Source organism: Mobula hypostoma, chromosome 11 (genome assembly GCF_963921235.1).
Source record: "Mobula hypostoma chromosome 11, sMobHyp1.1, whole genome shotgun sequence".
In the NCBI taxonomy this organism is placed as follows: Eukaryota; Metazoa; Chordata; class Chondrichthyes; order Myliobatiformes; family Myliobatidae; genus Mobula; species Mobula hypostoma.
In genome coordinates this window covers 109487336-109502652 of record NC_086107.1, presented here as the reverse complement: position 1 = coordinate 109502652, position 15317 = coordinate 109487336, and the positions used below count along the sequence as shown (strand labels likewise).

At 49.6% G+C, this 15317-nt stretch overlaps 1 protein-coding gene across 1 annotated transcript in view; it reads right to left on the bottom strand.

Annotated features, from left to right (window-relative positions):
• Nucleotides 1-4433: 4433 nt before the first annotated feature.
• LOC134354398 (lysoplasmalogenase TMEM86A-like) overlaps nucleotides 4434-15317 on the bottom strand; it is a 13232-nt gene continuing 2348 nt past the window's right edge. The window contains exons 2-3 of the mRNA XM_063063390.1: nucleotides 14947-15211; nucleotides 4434-5003 (exon numbers count right to left, since the gene is read on the bottom strand). Coding sequence (XP_062919460.1) covers nucleotides 4576-5003; nucleotides 14947-15211 — 693 coding nt within the window. The 3' untranslated portion in view covers nucleotides 4434-4575. The remainder of the gene's footprint in view (nucleotides 5004-14946; nucleotides 15212-15317) is intronic.

The following is a 15317-nucleotide window of genomic DNA, read 5'->3' as shown; positions in this document are numbered from 1 at the left end:
ATGAGGTAGTGTCTATGGGTTCATGGACCATTCAGAGATCTGATGGCAGGGAGGAAGACACTGTTTCTGATTGTTGAGCTACAGGATCCTGTATACCCTCCCTAGTGGTAGCAATGAGGAGAGGGAATATCCTAGAGAGGGGGTCCATGGCATATATTACAGTCCATGGTCCTTGGGGTGCAACTGTAACGAAAACCAATCTCCCCCGGGATCAATAAAGTATGACTATGACTAAAAAAGATTGGGAACTCATGCTTTATTGAGGTAGCCTGCAGTCCTGAAAGGGTGGTGCCACTCAGACACTGCCCCCTGGTGGATGGTCAATTACATTTAAAAAGGGGAAAAGTGAGAAACACAAGAGATTCTGCAGATGCTGGAACGCCAAAGCAGCACGTACAAAATGCAGGAAGATCTCAGCAGGTCAGGCAGCATTTGCGGAAATGAGTAAACAGTCGACGTCTGGGGCCAAGACCCTTCTTCAGGACTGAGAAGCAAAGGGGAAGAAGCCAGAATGAAAAATGAGTGAGCTTTGAGAAAAATGAATGTTACCAACTGAGGAATGGAGGAGGGGAATGTCCCGTATGGGAGGCTGGCCAAGAAGGTTCAGTCGCTCGGCATTCAAGATGAGGTGGTAAATTGGATTAGACATTGGCTTCGTGGAAGAGGCCAGAGAGTGGTAGTAGCTGATTACCTCTCTGACTGGAGGCCAGTGACTAGTGGAGTGCCACAGGGATTGGTGCTGGGTCCGTTGTTGTTGGTCATCTATAATCACTAATCTGGATGATAATGTGGTTAACTAGATCAGCAAATCTGCAGATAGCACCAAGATTGGGGGTGCAGTGGACGACGGGGAAGACTATCAGAGGTTGCAGAGGAATCTGGACTAGATGGGAAAATGGCAGATGGAATCTACTGCAGACAGTTGTGAGGTGTTGCTCCTTGGGAGGACCAACGGGGATAGGATTTACATGGTAAGTGGTAGGGCACTGAGGAGTGCAGTAGAACAAAGGGACCTGTGAATACAGATCCATAATTCCTTGAAAGTGGCATTAAAGTTAGATAGGATCGTAAAAAGAGCTTTTGGCACATTGGCCTTCACAAATCAAAGTACTGCGTACAGGAGTTGAGATGTTATGTTGAGGTTGTATAAGACATTGGTAAGATCTACTCTGGAGTATTATGTACAGTTTTGGTCACCTATCTAGAGGGAAAATGTCAATAAGGTTGAAAGAAAGCAGAGAAAATTTACAAGGATGTTGCCAGGACTTGAGGATCTGAGCTATAAAGAAAGATTGAATAGGTTCGGACTTCATTCCTCAGAATGTTCAATATTGAGAGATTTGATAGAAGTATACATAACTATGAGGGGTATAGATTGGGCAAATGCAGGCAGGCTCTTCCCACGGAGCTTGGGTGAGACTAGAACTGGAGGTCATGGGTTAAGTGTGAAAGGTGAAATGTTTAAGGGGAAACATGAGGGGCAATTTCTTCGCTCAGAGAGTGGTGAGAGTGAGGAACGAACTGCCAGTGGAAATGGTGGATGTGAGTTCGGTTTCAGCGTTTAAGAGAAGTTTGATAGGTACATGAATGGAAGGGATTTGGAGGGCTATAGTCTGGGTGGATGTTAATGGGAGTAGGCAGGTTATTAGTTCAGCATGGAGTAGATGGACCGTGTGGGCACGTGGCCAAGTGGTTAAGGCATTCAACTAGCGACCTGAAGGTTGTGAGTTCGAGCCCCAGCTGAGGGAACCTGTTGTGTCCTTGAGCAAGGCACTTAATCACACAGTGCTCTGCGATGACACTGGTGCCAAGCTGTATGGGTCCTCATGCCCTTCCCTTGGGCAACATCGGTGTCGTGGAGAGGGGAGACTTGCAGCATGGGCAACTGCTGGTCTTCCATACAACCTTGCCCAGGCCTGCGCCCTGGAGAGTGAAGACTTTCCAGGCGCAGATCCATGGTCTCACAAGACTAACAGATGCCTAAAAAAGATGGACCGAAGTGCCCACCACTCTGTGTGTAAAAAATATTTACGACGTCCCCCCTATATTTTCCTCCAATCACCTTAAAGTTATGCCCCTAGTATTAGCCATTTCCATAGTAGCCATTGTCTCTTATCATCTTGTACATCTCTATCAAGACTCCTTTCATCCTCCTTCACTGCGAAGAGAAAATCCCTAGCTCGCTCAACTTTCCCTCATAAGACATGCTCGCTAATCCAAGCGCCATCCTGGTAAATGCACACAAGATGCTGGAGGACTCAGCAGGTCAGGCAGCACCTGTGGAGAAGGAATAAAGAGTCGACGTTTCAGGGCGAGGCGCTTCGTCAGGACTGGAAAAGAAGGAGGAGGAGGAAGTCAGGACAGGAAGACGGGGAGAGGAGGGGAAGGAGTACGAGCTGGCAGGTGATAGATACACGTGGCTGTGGTGGGGAGATTGCGTGAGCGCGTGGTCGAGGAATTGGAGGGCAGCAGAGATCACAGATGGGGTGCAGTGACAGATGGTCTCATTGAACCCCCGGCAAAGAGAAGATTTAAATATTTTCAGGGTAGGCACAGGTTGATAGGGTGGTGAAGATAGCATATGGCATGTTTGCCTTCATAGGTTGGGACATACATTCTAAGACCTAGCCCCGGTTAAGGAGTATCGTAGAGAGAGTGCGAAGAAGGGTCTCGGCCTAAAACGTCGACTGTACCTCCTCCTAGAGATGCTGCCTGGCCTGCTGCGTTCACCAGCAACTTTGATGTTTGTTTTGTTACTGTTGTCCTGCTGGCACTGTCGCTTGTGTGTTGTTCTGTGCACACGGTGGGTAGGCAACGTCTGCGCGCCAGAACGTGTGGCGACCCTCACAGTCCGCCCCCGGCACCCACTCAGGTTGTGTTGGTTGTTAACGCAAACGACTGCTTCGATGTGCATGCGATAAAGAAGTGAAGCTGACTCTGAAGGAATTTAATTATAGGAAGAGATCATACAACCTGAGCTTGGTTCTCCTGGAGGGAAGGAGGGTGAGGAGTGAGTTGATGGAGATATAGAAGATTATGAGAAGCATTTTGTACACCTCTATTAATCTCCCTCATTCTCCTACGCTCTAGAGAATAAAGTCCTAACCTGTTCAACCTTTCCCTATAACTCAGTCCTCAGGTCCTGGCAACATGCTTGTAATTTTTCTCAATCTTTGCTGTAGGTTGGTGACCAGAACCTCAGACCTTACTCCAAACTTGGCCTCACCAAGGTCTCACACAAGCGAACATCCCAACAGCTGCACTCGATACTTTGACTTATGTAGGCCATTTTTCAGTTAATAAAGATCATGTTGGGTTCTTATAAATTCACCATCTTATTGAGAAGTGTTTAGGAGGCGATGACTAAAGTACACAGATCTTGTAAGCTACTCTAAGATCTACCAAACACAGGAGTTCCCAACCTGGGGTTCACAGCTCCCCTGCTCAATGGCATTGGTCCATGGCATAAAAAAGATTGGGTTCTAACACTTCCTTCTCACATAGCCCTCCATTTTTCCGTCATCGATGTGCAAGTTTCTTAAATACCCCTAACGTATCTGACTCCACTATTATCCCGGGTAGTTCCTTGCACCCGCCGCGCTCTGTGTAAAAAAAAATCTTACCTCTTGTGGTAAACCATATATATATGTTGTAACTGGGTTACCTGTCTGGACATGCCCCTGTGGCTCCTCCCACAGACCCCTGAATAAAGGTGATTTCGCCCTGCTCCGCCCCCTCAGTCAGGGGGCAGACACTCAGCATGGAGGTCGTATTGTACAGTGAATAAAAGCCTTTCAGTATTTACCCTACTTCAGTCTTTTGGAGTTATTGAAGGTGCTTCACCTTTCACAACTCCTTATATTTTCCTCTGATTACCTTAAGATTTTGCCCCCTTTTTCTGCCCTTTTAACGTCTTGTACTCCTCTATCAGGTCACCTCCTTTGCTCCAAAGAGAAGACGCCTAGCTCGCTCAGCCGATCCGCATAAGACATGCTCTCTAGTCCAGGCCAGCCTCCTGGTAAACCTCTTCCTTGCTTACTCACCGCTCGCTATGCTGCCGGATCTTAGGGCAACAATGAAGGTCCTCCATCTCTATCCACAGCCACTCAGGTGTAGAAGGACTCTTCATTGCTGTTTCCGAAACAGCCTTGTTTGACTGGTCAGGGTTGTTGGCCCTGAGCTGATCCTCCAAATCTGGACCACTCTTTGTCTGGCCTCTACCCTTTGACCTATTTGTTATGGGTGACCCTACCACGAGCCCCCGACTCCAGCCAACGTCGCTCTCCAGGTCATTGAGGTACACAAGCCTCCAAACCCTACGACGAGGTTGTGGCCCTCTTGGAGGAAATCTCCCCTGCACCCTCTCTAAAGCTTCCACATCCTTCCTATAATGAGGCGGTCGGAAATGAACACGATACTCCAAGTGTGGTCCATCCAGGGTTTTATAAAGTTGTTTCGGTGTTGTACTATAGTACGAAGACCCACAAAGAAAGAGAGAGAGAGGTCTATGTATGAAGGTTTAATTAATATTACTCATTCTGATCGGCAGCCAGTAGTCTAGTCATAGTAACATCTCTAATGTCTCTTCCACAGGCTGTCATGGTCAGGGTGGTCAAGTACTGAGAAGGAGATGAGCATCTGTGCCAGATAGTACGTGGACATGACGGTGAAGCGGGAATGGGGCAGGGGGACACAGAACCGGTCTACAGCCAGCACGAAGTCGGAGATGATGAAGATGACGGCGCCGACCGCCACGCTCAGGGCGCCCCAGCTTCGCTGGTACCCCGAGCAGCGGGCCCGGGCGAGGGCGCGCCAGCTCATCAGCACCAGCGCCACGCTGTAGCCGCCCAGGGCGTAGAGGGTGCCGGTGTCCAGGCACGGGTAGATGGCGCCATACAGGCCGGCGCCCAGCAGCAGGAGCAGCAGGGCTATGCCAGGCCGCAGCGGCCGCAAGCCCAGCGCCGCGATGTAGAAGACGTGTCCGATGCCGAACGCCAGCACGCCTGCAAAGCAAGATGGTGAGAGAGACACCGTCACAGCCTGGAGAGTCACTCCCTCCCAACCTGTCCTCCATGTTCCACTCCCTCTCCTGGGTCACCTTTGTCACCCATAGCACCCCAACAACCTCACCATTACCCCCTCCAATTTCCTCAGCTTTCTCGATCCCTATAACCCCTCCCCAGGCTCTATACTCCTCTCTGTCCCTGTGACGCTCTCCAACCCCTATCCCTGTAACTCCCTCCTCAGCCTCTATACCCCTCCAGTTCCCACACCCATCCTATCCCTCCAGGCCTCTATTCCCCTCCCTATCTCTGTAATACCCATCAATCTCTACACCTATATAACCCCCCCACTTCTTAATCCCCTCCCTCTCCTCTAAACCCCTCGCTCTCCCTGTCATTTTCATCACCATGTGCTGTGTTGCATGATATGGGTTATTGTGGTCTTTGGCCATGATTATTCTTGGCAAATTTTTCGACGGAAGTGCCGCCTTCTTTACAAGACACTGCCTTATCCTTGTACACCTTCCAGTTCCCACAACCCTCCCTATCTAAGTAACCTCCACCATTTCCACACCCTCTCTATCCCTGTAAACTCCCACATTCCTACATACTCTCTATCCCTGTAAACCCCCATGTTCCCACACCCTCCCTACCCTTGTAACCTGCACATTCCCACACCCTCTCTTTCCTTGTAACCCCCATGTTTCCACACTCCCTCTATCCCCATAACCCTTCCAATGCCCACACCAACCCTACCCCTATAACCTCTTCCACACCCTACAACTCTCCTTACCTCGTAACCTCCTTCAGCCCCTAAACTATGTCTGAAACATCCTCTGGTCCCTAAACTCTGTTCGCCCCTCTGGGTCTATAGCCCTCCTGATGTCTGTGACCTCTTGAGCCTTACCTCTGTCTTTATCTCCATAACCCTCATCAGCTTTTTTCTTTCTCTTCCCCTCATTCTCTCTATCATCTCTCCCCCCTCTGTCTGTCTCTCCCCCTTCCTCTCCCTCTCTCCTCCCTTTATTTCTTTCTCCCCCCACTCTCTCTCTCTCTCTCTCTCCCTCTGTTACTCACAGTGGCCCCCAGTGACAAACCACTTCTGCAGAAAAGTTTGCCAAGTGCAGTCATGGTCATGGAAAGACGATGATTGCCCACGTCATATGAATTGGCACATATGAACGGACCTGGATGCTGGGAGACTAGTTCCCATGATGGAGGTTACTACATCCCGATTACAGTAACCACCCCCAGCTCTTATTTTGCAGCCCGCCTCTGTAAACCTACCCCTACCTTCACATCCCTCCTCATCTCTGCGAATTCCTGTGGGCCTTACATCCCTCCCTATCCCTGCAGACTCCTTCGACCCTCAGAGTTCCCTCCATTCCCACAATTCCGGCCTCCACAGCATGTCCGAATGTTACAAAGAATTGGGGGAATTTGAGATTTCCCGGTTGGGTTGCGGCGAAAGGAAAGGCTGGGAGATTGGGAGGAACCCGTCAGCAGAGTCAGGCAGCATCTACGGGGAGGAGTACAAATGTGAAAAGAGTCCTGACACAGGGTCTTGGCTCAAAACGTCGACTGCTTATTCTCCTCTCTGGATGCCTCCTGACCCTCTGAGCTCCTCCAGAACCTTGTGTGTGTTGCTCAAGATTTCCAGTGTCTGCAGAATCTCTCATGTTTAAGATTGGGAGGCTGTTCTGGAGAAAAGCAACGGGAATCAGGATATAATAACTAGGAGCAGGAGCTGGCCATTCAGCCCATCGAGACTGTTCCACCATTGAATTCCAATCCTCAATTTCCCCGCTATAGAATCGCTCTGACTGTGTTTTAAAGATATTTAATAGTCAGAAAGTACAGCACAGAAGCAGACCCTTCAGCCCATCTAGTCTGTGCTGAACCATTTAAACTACCGACTCCCATTGACCTGCACTGGGACCATACCCCTCAATTACCCCTACCATCTATGTACATAGAGTCATAATGAAGTAGCCTCTACTGTTTCCTGGAGCCGAGAATTCCTCAGATCTATGACTGTTAACTCTGTCCTAAGTCCACTCCGCTGGATCTTGAGGCTACGTCCCCTAGCTCTAGTCTCACTTACCAATAAAACAAAACTTTCCTGCCTCTACCCGTTGACAAGTTACTCTCCATTTTAGGCGGGCAGGTGAAGCTGATGAAAAAGAATCCTTTATTTCCACTGCGCATTTTGCAGCCTCATAAATAGCTCAAGATATTCACCTGAAGAGCACAGGGATCGGTAAATTTCACAAGGCAACTTGGTCACGGGGATTTCACATCCTCAGTCTATCCTTGACCTGCTGCACCACTAGTGGCCACAGTGTGGCGCCATTGGGCATGTTTTATATTTGATGAGTCATGAGGTACAGCAAGGAAACAGACCTTTCTGCCCATCGAGTATTTACTGGCCACCAACCTGCCATTTACACTAATCCCATTTGCCTCTCCCCACATTCCCATTAACTCCCCCCAAGATTCCACCACTCACCAGACAGTAGGGACAATTTACAGCAGCTGAATAACCAAATAATTTTCATGTTGTTTAGTTATACAGCACGGAACAGGCCATTTAGTCCCTCTGAACTATGCTGCCCGGCAACCCCTAATGACTCTGATCTAACCCTAACCTAATCAAGGGTCAATTTACAACGACCAATTAACCTAACCGGTATATCTTCGGACTGTGGGACGAAATTGGAGCACCCGGAAGAAACCTACGCATTCCGCGTACAGAGACTCCTTACGGAGGGCTCCAAGATTGAACTCTGAACCCCTGACGCCCCGACAGCGCAGAATGGGTCATAAGGTTGTAGAGTCATAGAAAAATACAGCACAGAAACAGGCCCTTCAGCCCATCTAGTCTGTGCTGGACTATTTCAACCGCCTGCTCCCATCGACCTGCACCTGGACCATAGCCCTACATACCCCTACCATCCATGTACCTATCCAAACTTCTCTTAAATGTTGAAATTGAGCTCGCATACACCACTTGTGCTGGCAGCTCGTTCCACACTCTCACCACCCTCTGAGTGAAGTTTCCCCTCATGTTCCCCTTAAACTTTTCACCTTTCACCCTTCACCCATGGCCTCTGGTTGGAGCCCCTCCCAACCTCAGTGGAAAAAGCCTGTTTATATTAACCCTGTCTATACCCCTCATAATTTTGTATACCTCTACCAAATCTCCTCTCAATCTTCTACATTCCAAGGAATGAAGTCCTAACTTACTCAATCTTCCTTCATAAGTCAGGTGCTATTCTATAATTTATAATAAATATATATAAAAATGAAATACATAGCGCACTAAGTGCAAAATGGTGAGGTAATCTCTATGGGTTTATTCAGAAATCAGGTGGTGGAGGGGGAAGAAGATGGGTTCCTTCCCCCTCCGAGTTCTCCATCGTTTTGGAGTGGAAATATTTCAGCACGGTGCATAGTTACTGTGGAGTTAGGAATGCACACCTGTAGTGATGAAACGGTTAAAGTGTTTGTGTAAAACTTGGTCAAGCTGGGTACGAAGCCGGCGAGAGAGCTCAGAGCTGGCACGTGCCGTCTGAACGATCTGGAACGGTGAGTCACTTTCCAAAGTCTGATGCCGGGAACACGGGGCAGACACTAAGCTCAGAGAGATAACGGTGGAAAGTGCAGAGACGGCAGACACATCACCACGACCTCTGAGCAAAGATCTTCACCGGCAAACACAATCACACACCAGACATGCAAAACCCTGGCTTCAAATCCTTCCACAGGCTTAACCATTCCTCCAAAACAACAATTCAACATGGTAACCTCCACAAGATCTACACCCTGACACCGTAACCTCCTCCTGAACTACACCCGGACACCGTAACCTCCTCCTGAACTACACCCGGACGCTGTAACCTCCCCCCGAGCTACACCCGGACACCTTAACCTCCTCCTGATCTACACCCTGACACCGTAACCTCCTCCTGAACTACACCCGGACGCTGTAACCTCCCCCCGAGCTACACCCCGACACCTTAACCTCCTCCTGATCTACACCCTGACACCGTAACCTCCTCCTGAACTACACCCGGACACCGTAACCTCCTCCTGAACTACACCCTGACACTGTAACCTCCTCCCGAGCTACACCCGGACACCTTAACCTCCTCCTGATCTACACCCTGACACTGTAACCTCCTCCTGAACTACACCCCAACACAGTAACCTCCCCCCAAGCTACACCCTGACACCGTAACCTCCTCCTGATCTACACCCTGACACCGTAACCTCCTCCTGAACTACACCCGGACACCGTAACCTCCTCCTGAACTACACCCCAACACAGTAACCTCCCCCCAAGCTACACCCTGACACCGTAACCTCCTCCTGAACTACACCCGGACACTGTAACCTCCTCCTGAACTACACCCCAACACAGTAACCTCCCCCCAAACTACACCCCGACACCGTAATCTCCTCCTGAACTACACCCCAACACCGTAACCTCCTCCTGATCTACACCCGGACACTGTAACCTCCCCCCCGAGCTACACCCTGACACCGTAACCTCCTTCTGAACTACACCCTGACACAGTAACCTCCTCCCAAGCTACACCCCGACACCGTAACCTCCTCCTGAACTACACCCCGACACTGTAACCTCCTCCTGAGAGAGAGAGAGAGAGAGAGAGAGAGAGAGACCTTCAGTGTCCCTGATGACTATAACTGAGAGAAGTGCATCCAACAATCTGTGTTAAGGAATTGGAGCTGGAACTGGATGAACTTTGGATCACTGAGGAGGCTGAGGGGGTGGTAGATACAGAGAGATAGTTACACCCAAGGTGCAGGAAACGGGAAACTGAGCAACAGTCAGCAAAGGGAAGGGTGTTAAGGAGCCAGTGCAGAGAACCCCTGTGGCCATCCCCCTCAACAATAGGTTTATCACTCTGGATACTGTTGGTGGGGGGGGGGGACCTAACAGAGGAGGGTCACAGTGGTCGGGTCTGGGGCACTGAGTCTGCCCCTGACTCGGAAGGAAGGTGGGGGTGGAGAAGAGGTACGCTGTGGTGACTGGGATTTGTTAGCTAGGGGAACAGCAGGGAGGTTCTGTGGGCGAAGACGTGATATGTTGCCTCCGGGTGCCAGGGTCCGGGACATCTCTGATCGAGTCCTCAGCATCCTTCAGTGAGAGGGCGAACAGCCAGAGGTCATGGTCCATGCAGGTACCAATAACATGGGTAGGACGAGTGATGAGGTTCTGCATGGGGAGTTCAGGGAGTTAGGTGCCAAGTTAAAGGGCAAGACCTCCAGGGTTGTGATCTCAGGATTGCTACCTGTGCCACGTGCTGGTGAGGGCAGAACTAGGAAGATTATACAGTTTAATATGTGGCTGAGGAGTTGGTGTAGGAAGGAGGGCATAACAATTTTGGATCATTGGGCTCTCTTCGAGGGAAGGTGGGACCCGTACAGAAGGGACGGTTGGCTCCTGAACTCAAAAGAGACTAATATCCTAGCGGGAAGGTTTGTTAATGCTCCACGATGGGGTTTAAACTAGTAAACAACAGGAATTCTGCAGATGCTGGAAATTCAAGCAACATACATCAAAGTTGCTGGTGAACGCAGCAGGCCAGGCAGCATCTATAGGAAGAGGCGCAGTCGACGTTTCAGGCCGAGACCCTTCGTCAGGACTAACTGAAGGAAGAGTGAGTAAGGGATTTGAAAGCTGGAGGGGGAGGGGGAGATGCAAAATGATAGGAGAAGACAGGAGGTGGAGGGATGGAGCCGAGAGCTGGACAGGTGATAGGCAGAAGGGGATACGAGAGGATCATGGGACAGGAGGTCCGGGAAGAAAGACGGGGGGGGGGGTGACCCAGAGGATGGGCAAGAGGTATATTCAGAGGGACAGAGGGAGAAAAAGGAGAGTGAGAGAAAGAATGTGTGCATAAAAATGAGTAACAGCTGGGGTACGAGGGGGAGGTGGGGCCTAGCGGAAGTTAGAGAAGTCAATGTTCATGCCATCAGGTTGGAGGCTACCCAGACGGAATATAAGGTGTTGTTCCTCCAACCTGAGTGTGGCTTCATCTTTACAGTAGAGGAGGCCGTGGATAGACATGTCAGAATGGGAATGGGATGTGGAATTAAAATATGTGGCCACTGGGAGATCCTGCTTTCTCTGGCGGACAGAGCGTAGATGTTCAGCAAAGCGGTCTCCCAGTCTGCGTCGGGTCTCACCAATATATAAAAGGCCACATCGGGAGCACCGGACGCAGTATATCACCCCAGTCGACTCACAGGTGAAGTGATGCCTCACCTGGAAGGACTGTTTGGGGCCCTGAATGGTGGTAAGTGAGGAAGTGTAAGGGCATGTGTAGCACTTGTTCCGCTTACACGGATAAGTGCCAGGAGGGAGATCAGTGGGGAGGGATGGGGGGGACGAATGGACAAGGGAGTTGTGTAGGGAGCGATCCCTGCGGAATGCAGAGAGAGGCGGGGAGGGAAAGATATGCTTAGTGGTGGGATCCCGTTGGAGGTGGCGGAAGTTACGGAGAATAATATGTTGGACCCGGAGGCTGGTGGGGTGGTAGGTGAGGACCAGGGGAACCCTATTCCTAGTGGGGTGGTGGGAGGATGGAGTGAGAGCAGATGTACGTGAAATGGGGGAGATGCGTTTAAGAGCAGAGTTGATAGTGGAGGAAGGGAAGCCCCTTTCTTTAAAAAATGAAGACATCTCCCTCGTCCTAGAATGAAAAGCCTCATCCTGAGAGCAGATGCGGCGGAGACGGAGGAATTGCGAGAAGGGGATGGCGTTTTTGCAAGAGACAGGGTGAGAAGAGGAATAGTCCAGATAGTTGTGAGAGTCAGTAGGCTTATAGTAGACATCAGTGGATAAGCTGTCTCCAGAGACAGAGACAGAAAGATCTAGAAAGGGGAGGGAGGTGTCAGAAATGGACCAGGTAAACTTGAGGGCAGGGTGAAAGTTGGAGGCAAAGTTAATAAAGTTAACGAGTTCTGCATGCGTGCAGGAAGCAGCGCAAATGCAGTCGTCGATGTAGCGAAGGAAAAGTGGGGGACAGATACCAGAATAGGCACGGAACATAGATTGTTCCACAAAGCCAACAAAAAGGCAGGCATAGCTAGGACCCATACGGGTGCCCATAGCTACACCTTTAGTTTGGAGGAAATGGGAGGAGCAAAAGGAGAAATTATTAAGAGTAAGGACTAATTCTGCTAGAGGGAGCAGAGTGGTGGTAGAGGGGAACTGATTAGGTCTGGAATCCAAAAAGAAGCGTAGAGCTTTGAGACCTTCCTGATGGGGGATGGAAGTATATAAGGACTGGACATCCAAGGTGAAAATAAAGCGGTGGGGGCCAGGGAACTTAAAATCATCGAAAAGTTTAAGAGCGTGAGAAGTGTCACGAACATAGGTCGGAAGGGATTGAACAAGGGGTGATAAAACAGTGTCGAGGTATGCAGAAACGAGTTCGGTGGGGCAGGAGCAAGCTGAGACAATAGGTCGGCCAGGACAGGCAGGTTTGTGGATCTTGGGTAGGAGGTAGAAACGGGAAGTGCGGGGTGTGGGAACTATAAGGTTGGTAGCAGTGGAAGGGAGATCCCCTGAGCGGATAAAGTCGTTGATAGTGTGGGAGACAATGGCCTGGTGCTCCTTAGTGGGGTCACGATCGAGGGGTAAATAAGAGGAGGTATCCGCGAGTTGTCGCTGTGCCTCGGCAAGGTAGAGGTCAGTACGCCAGACTACAACAGCAAACTAGTAAACTAGAATTGCAGGGGGACGGGCGACAGAGGGCCAGAACAGATAGTGGAGAGGTTGTGGAGGCAGATGTTGGTAAGACCTCAGACAAAGTCAGAAATCAAAAGGTCGAGCATGGTGAGACCAGTGTTCTGAGCTGCGTATATTTCAATGCAGGTAGTATCGTAGGAAAGGCGGATGAGCTCCAGGTGTTCCAATTCAACACCTGGAATTATGACACTGTAGCCATTAGTGAGATTTGGTCGCAGGAGGGGCAGGATTGGCAGCTCAATATTCCAGGGTTCCGTTGTCTTTGACACGATGGAGTGAGAAGGATTAAAGGAAGATAGGGGGTTACTAGTCAGGGAAAATGTCATGGTAGTGCTCAGTCAGTACAGACTGTAGAACTCATCTAGCGAGGCGTTATGGGTAGAACTGAGAAATAAGAAAGGTATGACCATGTTAATGGTGCTATATTACAGACCACACAACAGTCTGAGGGATTAAGAGGAACAAATTTATAAAGAGATGACAGACTGTTGAAAGAAACATAGGGTTGTCATAGTAGGTGATTTTAACTTTCCACATATAGACTGGGACTCCCATACTGTAAAAGGACTAGATGGAATAGAGTTTGTCAAATGAGCTCAGGAAAGTTTCCTTAATCAGTACATGGAAGTCCCGATGAGATAATGTGTGATTCTTGATCTGCTATTAGGGAATGAGACAGGGCAGGTGACAGAAGTTTGTGTTGGGGATCACCTTGCAACCAGTGATCACAATGCCATTAGTTTCAAAGTAAATATGGAAAGAGATAGGTCTGGTCTGTGGCCGGAGATTCTAAATTGGAGAAAGGCCAATTTTGACAGTATCAGAAATGATCTGGCAAGTGTGGATTGGGACAGATTGTTTTCTGGCAAAGGTGTACTTCGTAAGTGGGAGACCTTCAAAAGTGAAAGTTTGAGAGCACAAAGCAAGTATGTGCCTGCCAGAATAAAAGATAGAGATAATAGGTTTAGAGAACCTTGGTTTTCAAGAGATATTGAGGCCCTGGTTAAGAAAAAAAATGGCATATAGCAGGTATAGGCAGGTAGGAACAAATGAGGTGCTTATGGAGTATAAGAAATGCAAGAGAACACTTAAGAAAGAAATCAGGAGTGCTAAAAGAAGGCGTAAGCTTGCTCTAGTAGACAAGGCGAAGGAGAATTCTAAGTTCTCTAAATCAGGTAGCATCCTTGTAAACCTCTTCTGCACCCTCTCCAAAGCCTCAACATCCTTCCTACAGTGGGGTGAACAGAACTCTATGCAATACTCCAGATGTGGCCTAACCAGAGTTTTATAAAGTTGCAACATAACTTCCTGACCTTTGAACTCAATGCCTCGACTAATAAAAGCGAGCGTTCCATCAGCCTTATCGACCTGTGTAGCCACTTTCAAGGAGCTGCGAACTTGGATCCCGAGGTCGCTCTGCTCACCAAAACTTGCCCTTTCTGTCTCCTTGCATTTGCCCTGCCGAGGTGCAACTCATCTGGGTTAAACTTCAGCTGCCATTTCTCTGCCCACGTCTGCAACTGATCTATATCGTGCTGTGTTCTTTGTGGGTCTTATCCGCTATCCACAACTCTTGGTATCCTCTGCAAGTTTGCTAATCCTCCCATTCACACTTTCAACCACGAGGTGGTAAATTGGATTAGACATTGGCTTTGTGGGAGGAGCCAGAGAGTGGCGGTAGACGGTTCCCTCTCTGATTGGAGGCCAGTGGCTGGTGGTGTGCCACAGGAATCGGTGCCAGGTCCTTTGTGGTTTGACATCGATATCAACGATCTGGATGACAATGTGGTTAATGGATCAGCAAATTTGCGGGTGACTCCAAGACTGGGGGTGTAGTGGACAGTGAGGAAGGCTGTCATGGCTCGCAGCAAGACCTGGACCCGCTGGAACAGCCTCGAAAGGGGGTCCCTTTAGAACAGAGATGAGGAGGGATTTCTTTCGCCAGAGGGGTTGTGAATCAGCGGAATTCATTGCCAGACGGGTGCGGAGGCCAAGTCATTAGGTATATTTAAAGCGGAAGTCGCTAGGTTCTTGATTATTAAGGGTGTCAAAGGCAGGAGAGTGGGGTTGAGAAGAAAACCAAATCAGCCACAATTAAATGGAGCAGCAGACTCGATGGGCTGAATGGCCTAATTCTGTTCGCCTGTCTTATGGTCTTACCGTGATTGAAGAACCCGTGGTCACCCCAGGTGAGGAATACATCTCCAAGAGCTGAGAAGAGGAGCCCGAGGACGAATTTCTTGGAGTGAGGGTGGGTCGTCCCCACTCCCCAGCTATGCGCCAAGATGAAGAAGGCCAAGCACAGGGTTGGGAGACACTTGATCAACGCGCTGAACCAGGAGGGATTGGAGATGGGCAGCCACAGCACAAAGTAGAGGCACGAGCTGACCGCAAATGGAATCAACTTTGGAGCAACACTCTTTACCTGTGAAATGTGGGGCAGGGGAAGAAATGGCAGGTGGTTAGTTGAAGGGAATCCCCATCCCTCCGCTATTACCCAGCCCCAAAGTCAAACAGTGCAACTTTCCCAC